Source organism: Calypte anna, chromosome 2 (assembly GCF_003957555.1).
Source record: "Calypte anna isolate BGI_N300 chromosome 2, bCalAnn1_v1.p, whole genome shotgun sequence".
Lineage (NCBI taxonomy): Eukaryota > Metazoa > Chordata > Aves > Apodiformes > Trochilidae > Calypte > Calypte anna.
The window spans coordinates 66,806,015-66,827,398 of NC_044245.1; the positions used below are offsets into that span (position 1 = coordinate 66,806,015).

Consider the following 21,384-nt stretch of genomic DNA (forward strand, 5'->3'; position numbering starts at 1 on the left):
CCAGAAGTGCATGCATGCTTTGTAAATGCCTCTCTGTGCTGGGGATGGGACATACACACACATCTCTGCCTGTCTATGCCTCCAGATCTGTCTATAGATCAGAAATCATGTTTGTTTATTTAAAATGAGAAATCCAATTATAGCTCCAAATTATTCTGAGGGGGTAACAACAAAGATGCTGCCTTTGGTCCAACATGGATTTATTTCAAAGCAATTTCCAACATGCTGCTAAGCAGCAGAAGTTGCAGAATTGTACAACACAAGGCGGGCTGCCAACACTGAGCTCTGCTGCAGCTGAACAGGCAGAAGTTCAACATAAACAAAAATAACTGAAAATGAAAACTGGGGGGGGGGGGGAGGGAAGAGGGCTAGACAGATAAACAGGCGAATGCCAATGCTGACAAAGGAAACCCTAAAACTCACAAAAACCTTCTCAGCAAGGACAGTGCAACACCATTATTTAAAATACAGAGCACCCCAAAACGGGCTTGTCCCAGCACTGCCAGGAAGTGAGAGAGCCATGAGAAGATTTTAAATTGAGCTGCAGCTCAGATGAGGTATTTCATAGGCTTAGAAACTGGCCACAGGTTTTCAGAAGGTAGGAGCTCAGCCACCAGTGTGACTGAAACTGAAGACCTCCAGGAAGCAGGGGCAGAATTAATAACTGTCTTGGTTTGAGCCAGGATAGAACCAGTTTTCTTTCTTGTAATTTTAGTTTCAGTTAAATCTCTTCTAAGTAGCTGCACATGCTGAAATTAAAAGCAAGTTTCTCAGTCAGTGTCCAGTCCTAGGACTGATACTGTTTAATGTTTAGAGTCATGGCTGAAGAATGATTCCATCCATTCATCTGCTTTTGATCCTGATCCGTACCCCCCTGAATCTGTGTTCCTGCATCCAGCTCCCTTCTGCCTCTGACTCCAGGAACCCAGTCTGGGACTTTTCCAGGACTGCCCTGCAACCTTGGTAGTGACATGAGGATTACTGGGGGAAAAGAAGGGAGGAACATGATATCACTTTTGTGTATATTTGTATATTTAATAATTTTCCTTTTCATCATTACTGTTTCATTAAAGCTCTGTAGTTTAGTTTCCAACCTGTAAGTCTCTCTCCCTTATTCTCTCTTTTTTCTCTATTGGGGAAAGGAAGGAGTTCAATAGAGAGCATCTGTTCTTCCTCTAATTGCTGGCCCAGCATTAGAATGTGACAATAACACAATTTCTAATTCTTATTAAAAGAGCACCATTTAGCTCACAAAGCTAGTTACTTAAGGGACACTGTTTAGCCACCTTTGCAACATTGACTCTGGCCTCTTAGGGTGTCCCTGCCACTCACCAGGAAAGTAATTTCAGACAGATTTTGTAATTATGAACTTGTGTGATTCACACTCACAAAGTAAAAAACAAAAATTTCACATGCAGGGCTTTGCAGACAATTTACTTGCTTACTTCAAAAGCATTTACTTTGGTGAAATGGTTCTCAAAGTAAACAAGTGTTTGCTAGAGATGCTCCTTGATGGGTTCTGTACCCACAGCCCAAAGAGCAGTGCTGAAGATCAGCTGCTGGAAACCCTGATGGAAATGATGAAAAGATGGACTCTTCAGGCTGATACCAGGACCAGTCGCTGATCTGTGGGGAGTTGTCACCCCCAAGCTCTCTTCAGTATTCCCAGACCAGTAGAATAACTTGGTATAAGTTAAAGTAGAATAACAGGCTGAGCTTATGGAACACTGGAATGAAAGGCCTGAACTTGCCTTAAGGACGTCACAGGAATTTATCTTTAAAAGTGTTAGGGAAATATATTTTATTATGGCTTTGCTACCAGTGTTGTGTATGATTTAGATAGTGCTTTTAAGTCTGTTGTTCACTGACAACTGAAATGACCAGAAGAAAATAAATGTTCTTGCTTCTACACACACAAAAAGTGTGAAAACACCCCACAACTGAGCATTCAAAGTGCAAACTTTTTGTTGTTAATAAAACAAAAAAACCCCAAAACACTAAACAAAACACTTGAAGCAACACTACCCAAGATGAAGCATGGCTTGAACATTTTTTCCTGTATCTTGATCCCAGTATCTAGCCTAGCCTTTGTGACTAAAGTCACACAGAAACACTGGTAAGAAAGATATGGTAAATAACCAGATTAAAAAATGTATTGCTGAAAAAGATCAGCGGAAATAAAATACAGCATCAAAATAGGCAGTTAATTGAAGGAAAACCCATCATGGCATCTCCCAAAAGATCAAGAAATTTGCTCAGCACAAATATAGGAAACAAAAGCTAAAATCTTCCCAAAGGAGCAAGAAAAATAAAACACTTAAAATACTACAATGCTAGCATAGGAGTCAGTATCATGTGCTCACCTTAGATATACTCCCAGTCTGATCTCCACATCTAAAAATATATATGAAGGTAATAAGGGGTCCTAGAGTCAGGCTGCAAAAGTTATTAGGCAGACAGACAACTGAATTAGGAATGACTGACAAGATCAAATCTGTTTACCGGAAAGATAACAGGAGGACTGAATAAATATACACAATATAGTGAAAGTTAATTAGGAAGTATTTTTTACTTGCTCTCAATACAAAGTCAAACAGAATTAAATAACATTTCAAAATGATACTTTGTTTTTAAAACAGTGAATAGATATCCTGTGGAACCCATTTCCACAAAAGACAATTGATGACAAGCATGAAGTAGATTATACTGCAATTGCATAAGTATACAAATAATCCCTGCAGTTCCACTATAAACAGCCACTAACAGATGGAGGTTAGCAAGACATTCTATAATGGATATCATATTTCCTAACAGTTTAGGGAGGATTTCATACGTTGCCTTCTGTAGCATCCTAAACTAGCTACTGCTGACAACATGACACCCAGCTGAAGGGACACTCTTCATATTACTCCAGCACTCCCTGCATTTCCAGGGCTGTTCTGCAGATACTAGGTGAATGCCAGATTTTGTATCTGAAAGCATGTGCATATCCTTTAAGCCATATTTGGGATGCTATTAAGCAGCTTTGATTGGAAAAGTCAAACTTCTACAGTTAAGGTAAACTTTTTGTAATTTCACTTACAGCTCTTCCTAACACTTAAGGAAATCCTCACTTTTTTTATCTTCTGAAAATGTATTTTCTATTCTATCATTACATCTTATACTTTCATTTAAAAGGTACTAATTTTTTTTTTGAAGACCCAGGAACAGACTGTAGATGAGAACAAAACCAAGAACAGTACATCTTGATTGTGTGATACTACATAAACAAACTCACAGAGCCTCTTCCAAAGCAAACGTATTAGTTTTTAAGACAGGTTCTCCTAAAGGTAGCAAGATTCTTTGTAAATAGGGAATTCTTCAATACTGGAAGAGCTGATAGCCCTTTTGGCACCCTAGATGCCTGGTCAATGGCAAACAATAGACCAAACAACATGATGAAGGAACATCTTTCCTATCCAGACAAAACAGGCATGATTGCAATACAAGGTGAAAGCTGAACTTAGTAAAGTCAAATCATCAATGGGTAGTTAGTTTCTCCCTTCATTTCTAGCTGTGTGCTTGCAAGAGTAAACATTATCATATCTAGGAAAAAAACCCATTCTTACACCTTAGATGGTCTTTCAAGTTCTATACCTGATTGGTCTAATGCTACAATATGAGAAAATTTGATAATAAATAAGTATGTAAGTGATCAATTTTCACAATGCCTAAAAATGTGTGCAAGTGTATTGCTACAACACCTATGTACCCTCTGTATTTCCAGAATACCAGAAAACTGGAAGGACTTCTGAATGAAACTGTAACGCAAATCTCATTATTAACTACCACTTTACTCTACTGAGTAAATATCAGAATGTCCCTGCTGAATAACATGAGTATTTCTAACAGCAGACATCATATTTCTTAATGGAGAACTGAATTCACTGGCAATAAAGTCCAGGTTCCCAGAAGAGAAATGACTCTGCTCTCTGCAGACAGATTGGGGTTTAATGAGCAAGGAAAACACACAGGGCCTGATCTTAATCCCACTTAAGTCAACGAGGTGGTCTCTGCTGACTTCAGTGAGCTTTGGATGGAGCTTTGGGGTCCTGATTTCATGTCTGTCACATTCCCAGCTTCACTGAAACTCAAAAGGAGTTGCTCAAAGAAGAACAGTTCTTTGACAACCAATATTACCACTTTCTCCAACATGGAAACTCCCCCATTATAAGCAAGAAAAAAAAAATCAGTTTGCTAAGAATGTCAAGCTGAATTTTCCAAAAAGAGAATTGTGGGGGATGACACTCAGTAGGCTCATCTTGTGCCAACTCTGCTTGTGAGGAAAGTGAAGTGCTCCAAAGGTATCATAATCTTTTCCACTACCACTTACAGGTGCTTTACTCAGAGCGTATTTCATTTTCAAATCTACTTATTTTAGTAATCATGTTTTCCAGCACTAGAATTATGTCTTCATCTGGAATGGATGAAAGACATTGGGTCAAACTAGTACACTGGGATAGTAACTTTACACAGATGACAAGTTACACAGGACTTTTTAATTACAATACACAGTTTAAAAGACAGTTTTTCCTGCCTTTGTAGTATTTTTCCTTCTACTGTTGTGCTTTGTAAGCCATTACTTTAATATATGCCTGACCCGTACACCAAGCAAGACCTTTAATGACCTTAATAAATTACATGTAAGCCTTGAGTTAAGGACACAATTCTTCATTTAAAACTAAGAGTCATGAGTGCAGTAACTCTCTATGGTGCTGCTGCACTCTGTTGGCAGTACTATATGCAGAAAGAGCTGGGGTTAACAAACAAGTCTTCTTCAGAACTATTTTACAGCATTTCCTCCATACTCTGACCAGCCACAGATTTTAGATCTTGCTTGTCAAAATTTCCACAGTTTTGGCTACTTGGTTATGACAAAGTATTTGCATACATATTATTTTCCCGTGGATGCTTCTTTTTATTAATAATACTTAAAATGAAAAAGCGAAACAAACAGTAGGTATTCTCCATAAGAGGATTAAAGAAAAAGTCTGATTAGTTTTAATCAACAACTCAGAGCATGTCTATTTTATAAATAGGATTCCTGAAAAAAAAAATAAAATCAATAAGCAAAAGAATAAGAGAGTCAGAGGTGTGTAAACTTCAAAATGCCACTAGCCCCAGCTACTTCAAACTAGTCTCTAGCCCCATATGTGTCATACTTATGTTTCTGAAGTAGTGTCACACTGAAATTCATAGCAGAACTTGTGGTTTAAGGACCAAGATTTAACTCCTGGGAGCTAGAGCACACTCCTGCTGTGCAGCATGCTGCTTGAGAAGACTGCTCACTTGCTGCAAGTTGCTCCACTGAAGAGAGGAATGAAGCACAAAACGTGGAACATCTGGGTGGGCAGCAGCTCAGCAGGGGCAGAGATGGCACTGAACACACTTGAAAGCCAAAGTACACAGCAAAAATATTGTGCAGGAATTGTGGTTTCAGTTATTTCTCATATGCCTGTTTTTTAAACTCTTGGACAAAACTTTCAAAAGCTACGGGTGTTTGATGAATTCCTTTTTGGTCTCATCTTCAGAAGTGCTAAATGTCAACTTCTGAGAATCACAGCCCTTTCAAGCTACTTAATCCCGTCACCCAGAAAAGTAAAATCAGTCATATAGGATATTGGTCTTTTTCAGCTATGGTGCTTTTTCCCTGTGTCTTTTCCTTCACCTTTGCATTCCTTCAGCTTTCATTCCTGTCTTGTCCAATATTCCAAGCAGAACTTAATACTGACAGAAATCCTGCCTTTCAGACAAGAAATTTCACCCTGCAAACACATTGCCATACTCAAAATTTTAAGTTGAAAGGCAATGGAGAGCCACTCTGAATCCCTGAATCTTTTGGAGGCTTCAGCTAGTTTGCATTACTGGATAGGTCTATTGGGGTTTTTTGATCATTAAACAAAATAATATTAGTAACAGAAGAACCTCTTTGCTTTAGCTTCTTCCACATAGAGACGTTGTTGGTTCAGCTAGAAATCAACCAAATCAACCATCCTAGGCTCTATTTTCTCTGTGCTGCTACAAGGATTGCAGATGAGATGAACACCAGAAAGAGAACAGATGTAGAAAAAATGCAGGAGGAAAAAAAAAAAATGCCCACTTTGCATTCTGTATTTTCCTAAGTTGATAGTTCTCCCTCTAGTACACAGAACTGTTTCTTTCTGCAGAGAAATAAAGCACTGTATATGACCAATTGAACTCATGTCATAGAGAGAAGGTTAAAGAGAAAAAGCAGGGGTTCCAAGCAGATTTCAAATTCAACAGATTCACAACAAATATAAAACTAGCACAAATCTACACTAGTCAAGCATGTTAACTTACTGCTACCAAACAAATTTAGAAATTTAAAATATTCTCTATGGAGCTGAAAGTGGATGTACTTCAAAGTCAACATAAGCAACTGGGTTAGTAGCCAGGAGAGTGGAAGACCTTGAATTTGTAATGGTGAATTTACTGCTTCACCATTACCATGTTCAGCTTGATAGCCCATAATGGCTACTATCATGATCTACTAGGTTAATATTATATTTCAAAACTGGTATATAAGTGCTATTCCTATTTAGAGAATGGAAATAGGACCCACTGAGGCCCCCTGAGGGAACTACTGTTTAAAAACTGAAGTTTGTGAGCATATAGAAATTTTATATATTTGAAACAGACAAAAAATACATATTGCCATACTAAGGTACAAGAAAACACTATTTAATCTAAGACCCTGCTGATAGAATTGTCTAGTGACATATTTCAGAGCTGTATGAAATACAACAGTAATTTTATAAATACTGCAGGTTTATAATTCATACTGAGATTTCATCATGACCCCAGGCAGATGTCACTTATGTTTCTGTGTTACCATAGAGGTTTATTTGCTGAAAGATACCACTACTGCAAACGTTTTACATATCATGATGCACATTTTAGTTAAGCTTTCTGAACATCCCTTAGCTTAAAATGATGGATACTCTACAAATGACATAATTTTGAAAAACTTGGGAGTTCCCACAGTGCCTAGTGATTTCAGTGGAACTGCTAATCCTCAGAAGCTCTGAAAATAAGGACTAATTTTAAAAAGCAAAACCCAGGAATATCAGAAAAATGTCTGCCTAAGTGACACAACCCACAGTTAAAGACTTGCCTTTGCATAATTGAATCTGGACATTTACTTCAAGAACTTGAATCTGCTGCACCACCTCAGCTGATTTTTAGTTGCTCAATATACATCCCATCTATCCAACTAAAGTCAACATTCTAATATAAACTGTTAAATTTACTTTATGGCTTGTCAGATGTGTCACTTCATACTTCAGCCTCCTTTGTTTCACTGGTCTGCAGAGAGAGACATCATCTTAGCAGAGAACCACGAGACCTTTATATATAGGGGTAATAAAAAACCCCTACAGCCTTCATCTTTCTCCTTTCTGGTGTTCATTTTACAAAGTATGACAGCAAACTATTCAAATGCTACAAATTAAGAACAGCCATTCATTTTCCTACTATCCATCTGTCCCACACATGTACTAGTAGGCATAAAAATACTAAAAAAATTTTTTTTTCATACTCAGATTAATTTTTGATAGGCACTCTTCCCTTACACTTCTGTGTGATGCCTAATGAATAACAGATCAGGTGCATGGTGTTAATATTGACTTTACCAGACAGTGTTTGAGAGAAGCAGGACAGAAACCTGAATTCTGGAGGAACTTGGAATGGCAGCAGTTGCCATCCAGATTAATATTTTGCAGCTCAGGTTCATTTCCCTAGTATACAGATCTTATCAAGTGAACAGCCCCATTAATTTCTATTCAATTTACTCAGGCACTTAGTACTTTACAGAATTTGGCAACAATCTTCTTAAACTAATTATTTAAAGCTAACTAGAAGGTTAAAATAAAATATCAATCAAGCACAAAACAAACGAGAAGATGTTGTGATCTGTTACAGGTATGCTGACATTTGTTTATTCTGAAATTAAAGAAAACCTTGTTTCCTCAGCCTAACTGCTGACATTTTCCAGCAAGGAGATAATTAACCTTTTAGCTGCTTAATATTTTGACTCAGTTTCAAGAAACCCTTCCTAGCTATAGGGGTTTTTTCCCTACGAAAATGTGTTCTGGATCCATCAAATATAAAGAGCAGAATTAATTATTTAGTGCTAAATCCATCTCTCTTCTGCTCACAAATACTAGGAAGTGAAGAAGGGCATGTAAAGATGCTTTCCTCTCATCTCCCATCCTGGCAGCATTACAGGATGTATGTTTGGCTGAATCTAGTCTAAGAATCAGGGGCCTGGCCACATTATTACCAAGCTCAACACAGTCTTATGAAAGCCTTGCCAAGAGATGAGTGAAAATGTCCATATAACCTGCTGGAACCACAGGCATGCAATTCTTAACACAGGATGTTGCTGTCCTTAATCACCCTAAGAAATATTTGGTGTGGCTGTCTCACTACCAGAGACACTTTCTGTGGCTAGAAAGATCCTTTTATAGAAAAGCAAATGGGAACAGCTCTACCTTCCCATGCAGATCTCCCTACAGATCTCAAACGAATTTGAGAGAAACTCCAAGATTAGCTGCAAATGTGCTGCTTCTTCACACTGCCAGAAGATTACAGAAAAAACCCCATCCTGCATTTTCCTATTAATGTTTATTTAAAAGCTGATTAAGGAGAAGTTAGACAAAAGCTATAGTTTCAGGTACAGACCTGAGACCTAGCCAGAACACATTTCCCTCAACTCAGAAGCACTCACAAGGCTACTGCTATCCCCTTGTGCATCCTGTGGCAGCTGACTCCTTCAGCAATTTTTCACCGGCCCACTGCTTGTCAATAAATCACTGCACTAATTCCTGTGATGCCTCCTGTGAAGTGCTTTGGGAATTGCGGCAAAGATTTCCGGGCTGCATCTGAGAACTGGTGGTGAATGGCTGACTCCAGGTTGACATGATGAAGAAAGGTTAAGCTCTTCAGCTGAGCAGCCTCTTAGATTCATTGTGACTTCAGCTATCCCTTTTCTATACAGCAATGCTATCCTCTGCATCTGCCTGAATACATAAGGGAGGTGACATTTGTCTTCTGTGTGGCTCACGTACTTAAGTTTTCCTCTCTTCTCATTACCCGTGAAGGGTGATTGCACTTCCTATGGAATATCACTGGTGATACATCACACTTCAGGGCTGTGTTTCCTCACCTCTCTTAGGGGAACCTGTGGTTACTTCATCTTTTTCCTTTCTTGAATACCAATCCTCCCACAAGGCTGCGTGTTAGACATCAGTCTCCCACTAAAGAAGAATAATGGGTTACTCCTACTGAAGCTCATTAATAGTAAATTATTTTCAGTTAGTGAAGACTATTTTCCCGGTGAAGCCTCTGAAGAAACAGGGACGGCACAGCAGAACACTGTCTGCCCCACAATTGATCTGAATACAGTGGTTTGATGGAAACCTCAGACTTCAGGAGTGAGACATTAAGAACAGCTATTTGCATGGTGCCTGTCTGAACACCAAAGAAAGAAGGCAGAGTCTGTCTTTCCTGATTAGTCGATTATTCTTCCCCCCCTCCACCAGATGGTCTTCAAGAAAACACTGGCATCAGAGGCCTGAACTGGCAGTCACAAGCTGTGTAAAAAGCTCTAAGTTACACAGCTCACACTTTACTGTATAAAGCAAGGATTACATTTTTTTTCCCTTTTTCCTTTTAAAAGGAAAAGATGTATTTACTACTATTTTTCAAGTCCATCCTTCTGGCAGATGAAGCAAGAAATGCCTAGCATAAGGAGATGTTCTACATTTCAAGGGCATGCCATCCCTAACAGGACAGAGTTCTCTGTCCTTCCTCTCATAATTCTTTATGACACTCTTACATTTGAGCAAGACACTGCTATTTGGGAAACTTTCAAAGTAACCAGAGGGAATAAGGTATCTGAACCACACTGGAATTTCAGAGCTCTAGGCCAAGCATTTGAAAGCCTGGAAAGAGGTGCTTAACAAGCTCGCAGGTTCCAAGTCTACACATGTATATGTAATAAATATAGAACTGAAAAGCTTTACTTCTGTATAGAACAATGTTTTCTGGGTTGTGCTACAAAAGTGCATTGCAAAATATTAGATTAATAGACTTACACATTTATTAGATTATTAGATTTACACATAGATTATTAGATTTAAACATTATTAGACTATCAGACTTCCATTATTAGAATATTAGACTTCTACACATTTGACTTAATGAGAGAAAAGAAGTCCAGAGCTAAAGAAAAACAGTTCATTAATAGGAAACCAATCCTCTGCTAGCTACTGTCAAAAGCAGCTTGGGGGTTGTTTTTTTCTGAAGAGAAACTGCTGCTGGGACTTTGCCAGATCAGCAGTTAAGGGTAATCCCAAAGAATCCCTCAGCAAATTGTAAAGTGCTCAGGCTGAAGAACAACAAGGTAGTCAGGGAATGAACTGATTGCTTTAAATTGTGTAGTACTAGCAGCAAGCAGTGCTTCAGAATTATTCTGCTTAATTCACCCGTTCCAGAAGCAAGACAAAACCAAGCCAGATACAATAAATAATCCAAACCTAAAAGTATTTGATTTGATCTCCAGCTAGATAAGGAAAAAGGCAACAAATATGGCAATACAAAGGAAAATTATCATTTATTGTTATTAACCTTTTTCTATTTACTAACAAGGAGCTAGGGGTGACTACACAGCAATCAGCAGGATCTGATTCTTTGCTGTCAGATCTGTTTCTTTTAATAACTGTGAAAAAAGAGACACAGGTCATCTGAGTACTCCTAAAGACTCTAAAGATATTGCCACAGTGCACCAACCTTCTTCTTTCACAGCAGCAAATACATTTCCTCTTCCTTCACTTAACAGATTGTTACAAATGTGCAGATCTCACTCCAGAAGTGTGCAAGTAATTCACTCAGAGGCAAGAATAAATCCTTTCTTACCTATTCCCCACTTACATTTTTAACAGCATAGCAGTCAAAATGCAGCAAATCAATTTTTCACTCCTTACTGTCTCCACACTGCCTTTTCATGGTATTTTTAGTTGTTCTGATTAAAAATTTACCTCTTAAGTACTATTGAGGACACAGTGCATTTCTTGATAACAGTTTTGTATACTTTTGTCAGCCTAAGTCCATGTGTTCCTTACAAAGCAAGATGTGGAGGCACATCCTTCCTTCCCCTCTTCTTCTAACAAAAAAGCAATGTTAGGGTCAAACTTTAAAAAAAAAAACAAACAACAAACAAATAAAAAACAAAGCAGAAAAAAAAACAACCAACAAAACCAAGCCCCAGACCAGTAGGAAATCAACTTCTCTGCAAAACTTGGAAAACTTTCAGAATGAGGATGAGAACCCATCACACCTGACACAATGCAAGGTACCTGAGAGAAGAGACTCTGCAGCTAAAAAAACCCCAAACCCACAGATTTGCAGGGCTCACCCAAAGCAAAGATAAGCAACCCTGGCATTTCTGGATTCTCTTTGTGGTGCTGCATTGCAGGGGACAGGTAATCACCCCTGACTCTTCTCTCTCACTGTTGGGTTTATCCCATATCCTCTGCATCAAGGACAATTCAGCTTAAAAATATCTTCCATCACTTCTACCACATGCAATTAGCCAGTATTTTCTCTATTACTTTGGACACTTTAAGCATTTTAATGCTTTAAGCATTATCCCTGGAACTTCACCTGTATGCAGTGACAATACTTACTCAAGTATCTCAAAAATGCAAGGCACTGCTCTTACTGTGATTCTCTGCATGGCAGCAGTTTTAATTTGCTTATTTGTAGTGAGTAGAGACCTTTCTACCTTTGGACTGTCATTCAGCCAACCTTTCTTTTTCCCTGTGAAACCTATTTTCTTTCTCAAACTAGAGAAGTCTTGACCATTGAGGAGGAGACTACTTTCTGATTTAATTTCTGAAGGTCATTCATACTGATTATACAGCTTAGACAGATTGAGCAGTAGAAATCTTGAACTTAAAGATATGGAAAGTACAAGAGACATTGCAAAAGGTAAGGAAAAAAAAAAACAACCCAAAAACCTGATTTTCTCCCTTCAATCCCTATCAATATAGTCCAAACTCTATTCTTTGTTTTTCACTAGAATGTTCCATAGCAAAAAATATCAACAATAAATCCTCAGAAATCTCATCCTGTATTTTCACAGCAGTGCTTAACAGTCCTTAAAGATCTCCATGGATTTTAAAGAAGTAATTCTATCAGGTAGCAGAAACAGTGCCACTACCTTCCAGTAACTGGTCCCATGGCTCACACTGTGTACAACTCAAGTCACAGTGAAATGTTTATACAGACCACACATGGAAAAATATGCTCCACAAACCAAATGTATTACAATCTAAATGTTAGCACCTAATGCATCAAGTAAAGTGGCCTTTGCATGAGATGCACTGTGGAAAACTCTGCAAAGATACCTTTCTTCTCTGTTCTGTTTGCCTTACAGATAGCTTGCTCCTGTTCTTGCCATAACTGCTAGCTTCACTCAGCTTCCTTGGCATTTCAGCAAAGCCACAACTTTTCCTTCGTTTCTGCTGATTTGTTCTTTATAGGCCTGAATAACAGTTGTGTTACAGACACATTTTATGTTATTGAAGTTACAATCAGACTGTGTCATCAGGACTCAAAAGGAGCTTTGAGGGCTGGAGAACCTGTCTGGAATCACTGGGTGATGTACTCTTGCTGAGCAACCCTATGGTTATCCTGGTTTCCAGAATCACTTTACAGAAAACCTACCTACGTACCTCAGCTTAGTTGCTTAAACTTCTTTGCTTGGGACAGAGTAGATGGATTTCTTTGCTCTGTGAGGTCTACCTGTTGCACTATTGAACAGGAGTTTAGAGGAATGACAAAATTCAAGAGAATTGAATACAGAAATGTCTCCATGTCCTAGCTACTGCTAGTACATAATTTTCTAATAGGGAATGCTTATTTTTCCACCTCAAAGTAACATATGACTGCACGGTGAAATAAATTTCTGCTTGAAACATTTTAAAATTGATCTAGCTCCACTAGGCTGGCATCCATTACAATTAGTTTCAGCTGTAAGGAAAAGAAAATACTTTCTTTTGCAGACTAAACTGAACCAAAAACCTTCCATTTTCTGGAAAGCCTTCTTCACATATTGCACATTTACTCTATTTATCTCAATGCTGTGTCCTGTTAAGTTTACCAAAGATGCATTAAGGTTGAAACAGTTCTAATTACCCTAGCACAGTAACTTGACATTATCCTGAATTTATGCTTTTCAGCAATGAGACTCCTTCCTTTCCTGGAAGATTATCACCTTACAAAGCAGATAATCAAGATTTACTTTTTTTCACAGACCTTTGTTCCTTGTATAAACAATTACATGACTTGGGGTTTTTTTGCCCCCTTTCCTTCTCCCTGTAGAGAAATACATTTTCACTGCTAATACACACCCTAACTGCAATGTACTGGAGCATGGTTCTCATTCCAAAGCCCAGTGGAACCTTGAAAGGTTTTTTTGAACCACAGAAAAGTTTGTAAGATAACTACACAGTATCATCTACACAGTGTCTCCAAAGGATCTTAATTAAAAGACCTCTTTCTGTGTTCTAAATTAGCTTATTTCTATAGCATTTTCTGTTCTCCAATCCTTATAGTCTTATAACTAAGAAAGTTAGTTTAAGAAGGAAAGTAAGACTGCCAAATGTGCTAATTTCTCATGAAACTTGTATTTCTAAAGGATGAATAAAGCCTGAATTTTAAATTCTAGAGGTGATTAATTAGAAACATGAACTTACTAAGCTGCTTTTCAGTAACTAACATTCAAGACAGCAGTAATACAGGCTTCCCTATCCTACACATTTTTCTCCCATCCACCAGACCAGAATATCACTACAAAATCAAGATAATGATTACAAGCATCTAGATCTACAACATACAGTTCTATAGCAAACTAAGAATCTTTTGTACTGATTTCTGTGCCCAGAGGCTTTTCTGTAAGAAAAATGTGAAGACACTGGAAGGAAGCAAGAACTTCTTCAGATACAGAACTAAAATATGTATATAATATTTACACTGTTACCACAGGAAAAATGTTTTAAAAGTTTTACTTACTTTGGATGGGTAAATTCATCCACTAGGACAACCTTTTCTATCAAGTCTCCACCAATGGTTCGAGCCAAATCATAAAAATCATTCTGGGAGTACGTCTCAGAAGGCAGCCAAAAGGAGATGTCATTGATCAAAGGTGGGTATCTGCTGAGTGGCTAAAAAAATTAAAAAACATACCTTTGTAAGTGGCAGCACTTGGTAGGTACATCTACAATTGTTTTGAACTTGTATAACACACATAGCACATATTTTAGAGGCTTTCTGAAATGCTTTTTGAAGTGCAAACTGACCTCATAAACAATTGAGATGCAAGATTCTATACTAGGAAATGTCTTTTAAAGATCCCCTTGTAACCACTTTGATTCATTCAGAAGAAGAAAAAAACAAAATTGTTTTGTTTGCTGAAATCAGCACTTATGAGCCAAAATACATTTTTGGATCAGAGCTGTTTAAAAGGAAGAGAGCATTTTAACATGATTATTCACTGAATATAACCGTACTTTTAAAAAGCATTTTTCTGATTTTTACAGATTCAAAAAGTCTTATCACGTGGATATATAAAATTTATATTTACTTTATATGGTTCTTATATAACATGATATGTTTATTATTTGTACTGTCCAATTTCTAAGGAAGTCTTATCAATAGCTTCCTTCTTATTAAAAGGTTACAATAAGAATACACTTTGGTTTAATTGGTTCACTTTTCGGTGTTTTTTATAGGCATTCAAACATCTGCAACAATACAAGAAGTATTTCTGTTAGCACAGTTACTAATCCCCTAAGTACCACAACAGACTCATAAACATAAAGGGGCATCTTTCCTGCAGACAGAAAGACCTCATCTTGTGGTCAGAACAGCATATAACTTGTTATTTGTAAAAAGAGGATGAGAAAGAAAACAAAACAATTATTAGTTTTTCAATTTTGATGGAACTTTTCTGGAGTAAACTAGTTTCAGATCTTGCCTTTGCTGAGACATTTCTGCCTTTGAAGAAAATGATAATGCTCTTCTTTCATGCCCTCTAGGTCATGCAATATCTTACTCCTACCTTCTATTAATGCACTGCAGTTGAAATGAGGATGCTTACACAAGATTGTTGGGGTCTGTGGAGAAAAAATCCTTTCTAATTTTGCTCAGATGTATATGACAGCTGATGTGTACACCTTGGTATACACAGTATATTATCACACCCAAAAATTATTCTGTGCCTGGGAATGTTTTATGATGAAACAGTGAAATCCTAAGTGAATACCTGCTAAAGCAATAAACCTGTAAAAAAGGCAACTTTATGGCATGATGATTTACACAAATCCTTTTCTGTACAATGTAAACTGGTCAATAAATATCTGATAAGGAATACAGTGCAAGTTTTAAATTAATAACACACCTCCCCCAGGTGAATAAAATTGTGGATCACAAATGATTATCCAACTTGTTCAAGGAATAAACTTGTCAAATGAATTCATATCCTGTATACCAAAAAAACCTTTCTGAGTAAAGCCATCACACAACAGCTTTTGATGAAATGCTAATGAACGAAATGTAAACATCTCCTCTTTTGTATACAGAAGTCACAGCTGCAAATGTTGGAGGTGTTCCTCAGTCAACAACCTGATACATGTGCTCGTGTGAATGAAGTTGTAATTCTCCAGTAGACCTCCATATTTTCATCTCACCTTTGTCTACCACTATATTTACCACTGCTGTATTTCAGCAGCCCACTGAATACACTTCAAAGCTTGTGGGGACTAATCCACAGGTCACTGAACTCCCAGCTTCAGGATATTTAATTATTCTACTAAAAGACGTATCTCACAAGCCTAAACATGAATATTCCATTTGGGAAGGGGACTTCTTCAATACCCACAGCTACAAGGACACTGAAGAAAAATAATTACACATTCAAGTAACTGAGTAATATCCTAACTCCCAAAAGCAGCAGAGTACTCACAATTCATAGTATTTGCTACTGAGGTCAAAAGCATAAGGATTATGTCAGGCACATGAAAACAGCACTTTCTTTATCACTTAAAATGAGATGTACACAAGGACCAATGTGGCTACCTTGCAAATGTAGCCAGAACAGTCTGACTCACATTGTCAGTGTCACCATATTCCATGCGATCATAGCCAAAGCTGTAATGAACTGTAGGGTCTGTCCCTCTTGGATTATTAGATCTGTAGGAAAACTGCTGCTCTGATGCATTCCATGGTGTTACTAGCTCAGATACAGAAATGTTTTAGTTTTATGTGTGCGTGTGTGCGTATGCGTCTGTGTTACATAGACTGGAAGGACAAACGCTTAAAACAGTAAGCTTAACTTTTTTATTATTAGTCGCAAACCTTTTCTCAGAGCCCTATAATGCAGAAAAATCTTTTATGGTAAAAGGCAAGGCAATAATCCCCTATTATACTGTCCCTTCACCACCTGGCTGCAGTCAATATTACTGCAGTAAGTATTATATCAACACTAACGTTAGCATAAGGATAAAATTCCTTGTTCTCAAACATATTGATCTGTTTGTTGTAGAGATACATAACTGTTTATTAGCTACACCTAAAACATGAAGAGGATAGAAAAAGAGTCTCCAGATGGCAGGTCAAAATGAAGTTAGCAAATTGGTATTCTGGAACCCCAGCAAATACATACTGTAGGCCAAGAGATCCCATTGCCCTCTATCTTCCTTCTAAACTCTACTGCCCTTTATGAAAAGAGCAGTCTAAAGCCCATTAGACTTTGATCCCTCTCGAGGTCCAAGGCAAACAGCAGCCCTGAAGGCTTTTTCCTTATAAATTTACAGACATTTTAGAAGCCCCTCTTGAGAGCAATTTCCTCTTCCCTATTCATTTTCTGCATTGCTGTCACCTCCAGCCACACTTCAGCCACCTCCTCCTCAAGACTCTGCTGTGCTCCAGCACAGTGCTCGGAGAAGCTCACAGGAACCCTCTGGCTCCACTGCCTTCATGTTGACCTCAGCTCCCACCACGCTGCCCACCCAGGAAGCCCCACTGTAACTTCTTCTACTGCCTGACCACTCCCTTTAGGTATCTGGGGAACTGAAAAGAGATTTAGTAAAAGGTAGAACTGATCCCACCAACAGAAGGCTACTGCCAGGCTTGTCAGGCAGCACTGCTGATGCACAGACAGCTCTGCACCACTTCTTTGGTCCCATCGGTTTTGTCACCCCAGCACTATTTTAAATGTTCTGCTTACTTTCCATTTCAAACACTGCAGTGCACTGTTTCTGACAAACTCAGAAAACAATAGTGCTTTCCTAGGCTTACATGTTTGCTATTCATCAGTCACGTTTCCTTCTCCGTTTAATAAAAAAAAAAAAAAAAAAAAAGTGTTTACTAAAACTGCAAGGTTTTCCTTCTCAAGATGCTAATTTTAGTATAGAAAGGAAAAGCTGGACACTAGTGCTGTACCCTGCTCAGCCAGCCTACCCAGCCCATGCCTAGATGTCCCTGAGGAGCACATCACTGAAAACTCAGGGCTGTGACTCTTCTGTGTGGGTTTGTGACAGCAAAGAGCTCTGCTGGTTTGTGGCATTCCTCAACCCCAGCCCCCTGCTCTACCTTTCTGTCAGGGTTTACTGTCCCTGCAGCAGATGACAAAACAAACACGTGCCTGCTTCTCTACCACTACAGCTCAGAGACTGCCATAGGTGCTAATAAATGTTGGGTGAAGGACTGCAGCAGGTTGAGGCAGTGACGGACAGCAAGAGGGTGAAACAGAATTCATCTGCATAAAATCGGAAAAACTCGGGCTCTGTACATGACGCCACACCACTCTGGACACCCTGGACACAGTAATCAAATGGTCACCTTAACAGTGGTCTCTCTTCATCTCCAGATGACAAAGGATCATCAGGTAGCCTGCATGCAGATACCCCACAGCTCACAGGAGAACACAACACATGGCAGAAGCCCCATCCTCTGGGGAAAAACCAGCTAGAGGTAATGCACAGCCAGTGCTGGCAAATAGGCTAGCACAGGGCCACAGAGCACCTGTAGCCCAAAGACACAAACAAATTATGAACCTCAGGACTTTCCCTCCCTCCTGCAGACTGAGTAACACAACAAATGAGCAACACACATGGTGGAGAAAAAAGCTGTATGTGGATTTTGACAGCTGTGACACAAATGCAAAGTTAACGATGATATGTATCAAAGGGTGGGTTAGCAACTCCACAGAAGCCAAACTCTTAAAAAGGTAGCCATGCTGGACTGCTATCACCAGCCTAAGTCAGAAAAACATGAGGCTTGGCAGCATCATAACAGTCCTGTCTTACCCCTTGTTTTGGAGAAATATGTACACAAACTATGCAGTTTTAATGCAACGTCATATTCTCACTGAAATTAAAGCTATAGTCCTGTAATAGCTAAGCCTTTCTTAATATATTTCATGGTGAAACTACATTAGTTCAGTGTTGTCATATGAAATTTAAACACTTAACAGGCACAAAATTCAAATCTACAGATTTATAACTGTAACTTAACCCTCTTGCATGTAATGAAATTTCCTTTATTAGTATGTGTGCTACTAAGTTTACACTTTCGCATTTATGACCAGAGTAGACAAATTATGGTTGCTACAGGAAACATAATTTTGAATTTCTTCTCTGTTGTGGCTTAAAATTCACAATCACGATGTGCCATTATAAGTTTTCTACATTTCCCTTCACCAAATCAATTTTTTCCTTAGTTATATCTAGAAAATTCTCTATATTCATATATATATATATATATACACACAGACATATATTTATGTGTAGCCACACACATAAACAGATATATCCAAAGAAGGAAGTGGAGAAATTTCAACAGAGAACTTCCATAAAGTCTGATAAGCAGTTATGCAGATATGTTCTGGGATTAAGCTCTTAACATCAAAGCAAGTGGACCAGCATGGGAATGATGAACTGCTCTGTCCTCCTGTAGGGAATGGCAGAAGGGCGTTACCTTCCAGTGGTCCTGCAAACCTCTTAAGGAGTGCACACACAAGTATAATCAGCAGCCTGCTTCCCACAAAAGTTCTTTTCACCTCAGTAAGCTGACACAGAGATCCAGGGAATGCCATGTGTCCAAGGGAACATCATGTACTTCCTGGATTTCAGGCACTTTGCCTGAAGATGGATTATTTTGTGTGGAAGAGGTTTTCTTCACGCATGGGTGAGAATGCCCTGTCTGTGAATTGAATATCATGTGAGTGCCTTTAAGTGTCCCAAACGACTTCAAACCATTAATTCACTCAACATAGAATGGGAAACACCCATCACTATTTTTCACAGAAGCAAATGGAAAAGAGGCAAGCACAGAAGACATCAGGTTACAAATTACCTAAATGGTGAATTTGCTCCACACTTTGCATACCATAACTAAGGACTTGTGTGGAACCAAAAAGGACTACACATATTCCTGGTGGACAGATTCTCTAGTCACTATTAAATGGAGCAATCAAACTGTACTTTGGTTCAGCATCGCTCCTGTGACCCTAAGTAGGATCAGTAAAAGTGGACATAGATCAGACTGTTTTCATACTCATTCTGCTGTTCTCCAAGCACTTGATGTTTGCCATGATGGGAGACAGCATACTACAGCTAAATGGTAAGGTATAGCATAATAGGTCTTTTTCCTTTAAGAAAATTGCTTCTTTTATGGCATTCTAGGAAAGAAAATACTACCAAATCATATCTCCTTCTTTTTCTAGCTCACTGACTTCTCATCTTAAAGGAACATGAAGGTCAGCATGAAGATGTTGAGCTACTGAGAAGAACTGGGTGTACAACACCTTAGAAACAACTCCTCCTAGGCATGGCAGTAGTACTATGCAATCAAGTCTCTCACAGGTTCTGGGATTGGGGTAAGGGAAAGGATTGCCCAAACATTTCCATAGCCACTCCCGTTTTCCTCACTTTTTACTTTCTAAATAGCCTGGTTTCTTTCCATTCTCAAAGGTTTTAATTTGTCATAGTTGATAGAAATGCTTTATTTCTAAGCTGTATTTAAGAGCCCTGGTTCCAGTCCCTCTCTTTCACTTCAGACAGGAAACCAAATGAAAGCTACCACCAGTCACAAGGAGCATTTGTCTGCAGACACTGCAGCTGACTGGACTTGCCAACACACACCTGCAGGTCTAATCAGTCAAATAGTAACTCAGTTTCCACTCCATCTAGTGCAGTTCAGAGCCCTTCACGGGGGTGAAAAAGGAAGAGGGATGCCAGACTCTCCTCTAGAGATCAATACCTTGAGGAAAATCATATGTTTGGCAGGGAGACTAGTTTGTTTATCTGTAGAAAACTGCATCATTCAAACAGCATTGGGTTTCAAGTCATTGATGTTTCTCATCTTGGCAAAACACTCTCTTTACCTTTACCTCCCTCATCCCTGGGGAAAAACAATAATGGAATTAAGGGAGTTCAGGAAGTACGTTGCAGAAAATACAAGTAAAAGGAAACAACACTGTCAAGACGCACAGTAAATTAAAACTGGTGGTGTCCAGTGGAGCAGGGTTGAGTTGGAGGCCTGTTGGACCCCACCAGTGTCCCCAGGGGTCAACACTTGGCCTGGTTTTGTTCAACGTGTTCATCAATGACCTGGATGAGCAGACAGAGTGTATGCTCAGCAAGTTCGATGATGATACAAAACTGAGAGGTGCAGCTGACATTCCAGAGGGCTGTGCAGCCATCCAGTGTGATCTGGACAGGCTGGAGAGCTGGGAAGAACCTAATAAGGTTCAACAAAAGCAAGTGTAGGGTCCTGTACCTGGGGCCAAGGTTAGGGGTGAACCTTCTAGAAAGCAGTTCTGAGGACAAGGATCTGGAAGGTAGTACTATCTAGTAGATAGTAAATTATCCATAAGCCAGCAGTGTGCCATTATTGCCAAGAAAGCCAATGGAATCCTGGGCTACATAAAGAAGAGTGTGGCCAGTAGGTTGAGGGAGGCCATACTCCTCCTCTACTCTGCCCTGGTGAGGCCTCAGCTGGAATACTGCATCCAGCTCTGGGCTCCCCAGTTCAGGAGAGATAGCGAACTACTAGAGAAAGTCCAGAGGAGGGAATAGAGCATCCCTCTTATGAGGAAAGGCTGAGACAGCTGGAACCCTTGAGCCTGGAGAAGAGAAGGCTGAGGGGAGACCTTATTAGTGTCTACAAGTATCTGCAGGCTGATGGAGCAAGTCTCTCCTCAGCAGTTCCCAGTGTCAGGATGAGGGGCAATAGGCACAAGCTGGAACACAGGAAGTT

The 21,384-nt window shown here is 39.0% G+C and overlaps 1 protein-coding gene across 6 annotated transcripts in view; it reads right to left on the minus strand.

The window, feature by feature from the left end:
• FARS2 (phenylalanyl-tRNA synthetase 2, mitochondrial) overlaps positions 1 to 21,384 on the minus strand; it is a 237,980-nt gene that overhangs the window by 59,175 nt on the left and 157,421 nt on the right. For all 6 annotated transcript variants that reach the window (XM_030444177.1, XM_030444178.1, XM_030444174.1 and 3 more), the window contains one exon: positions 14,137 to 14,288. In XM_030444177.1, coding sequence (XP_030300037.1) covers positions 14,137 to 14,288 — 152 coding nt within the window. The remainder of the gene's footprint in view (positions 1 to 14,136; positions 14,289 to 21,384) is intronic.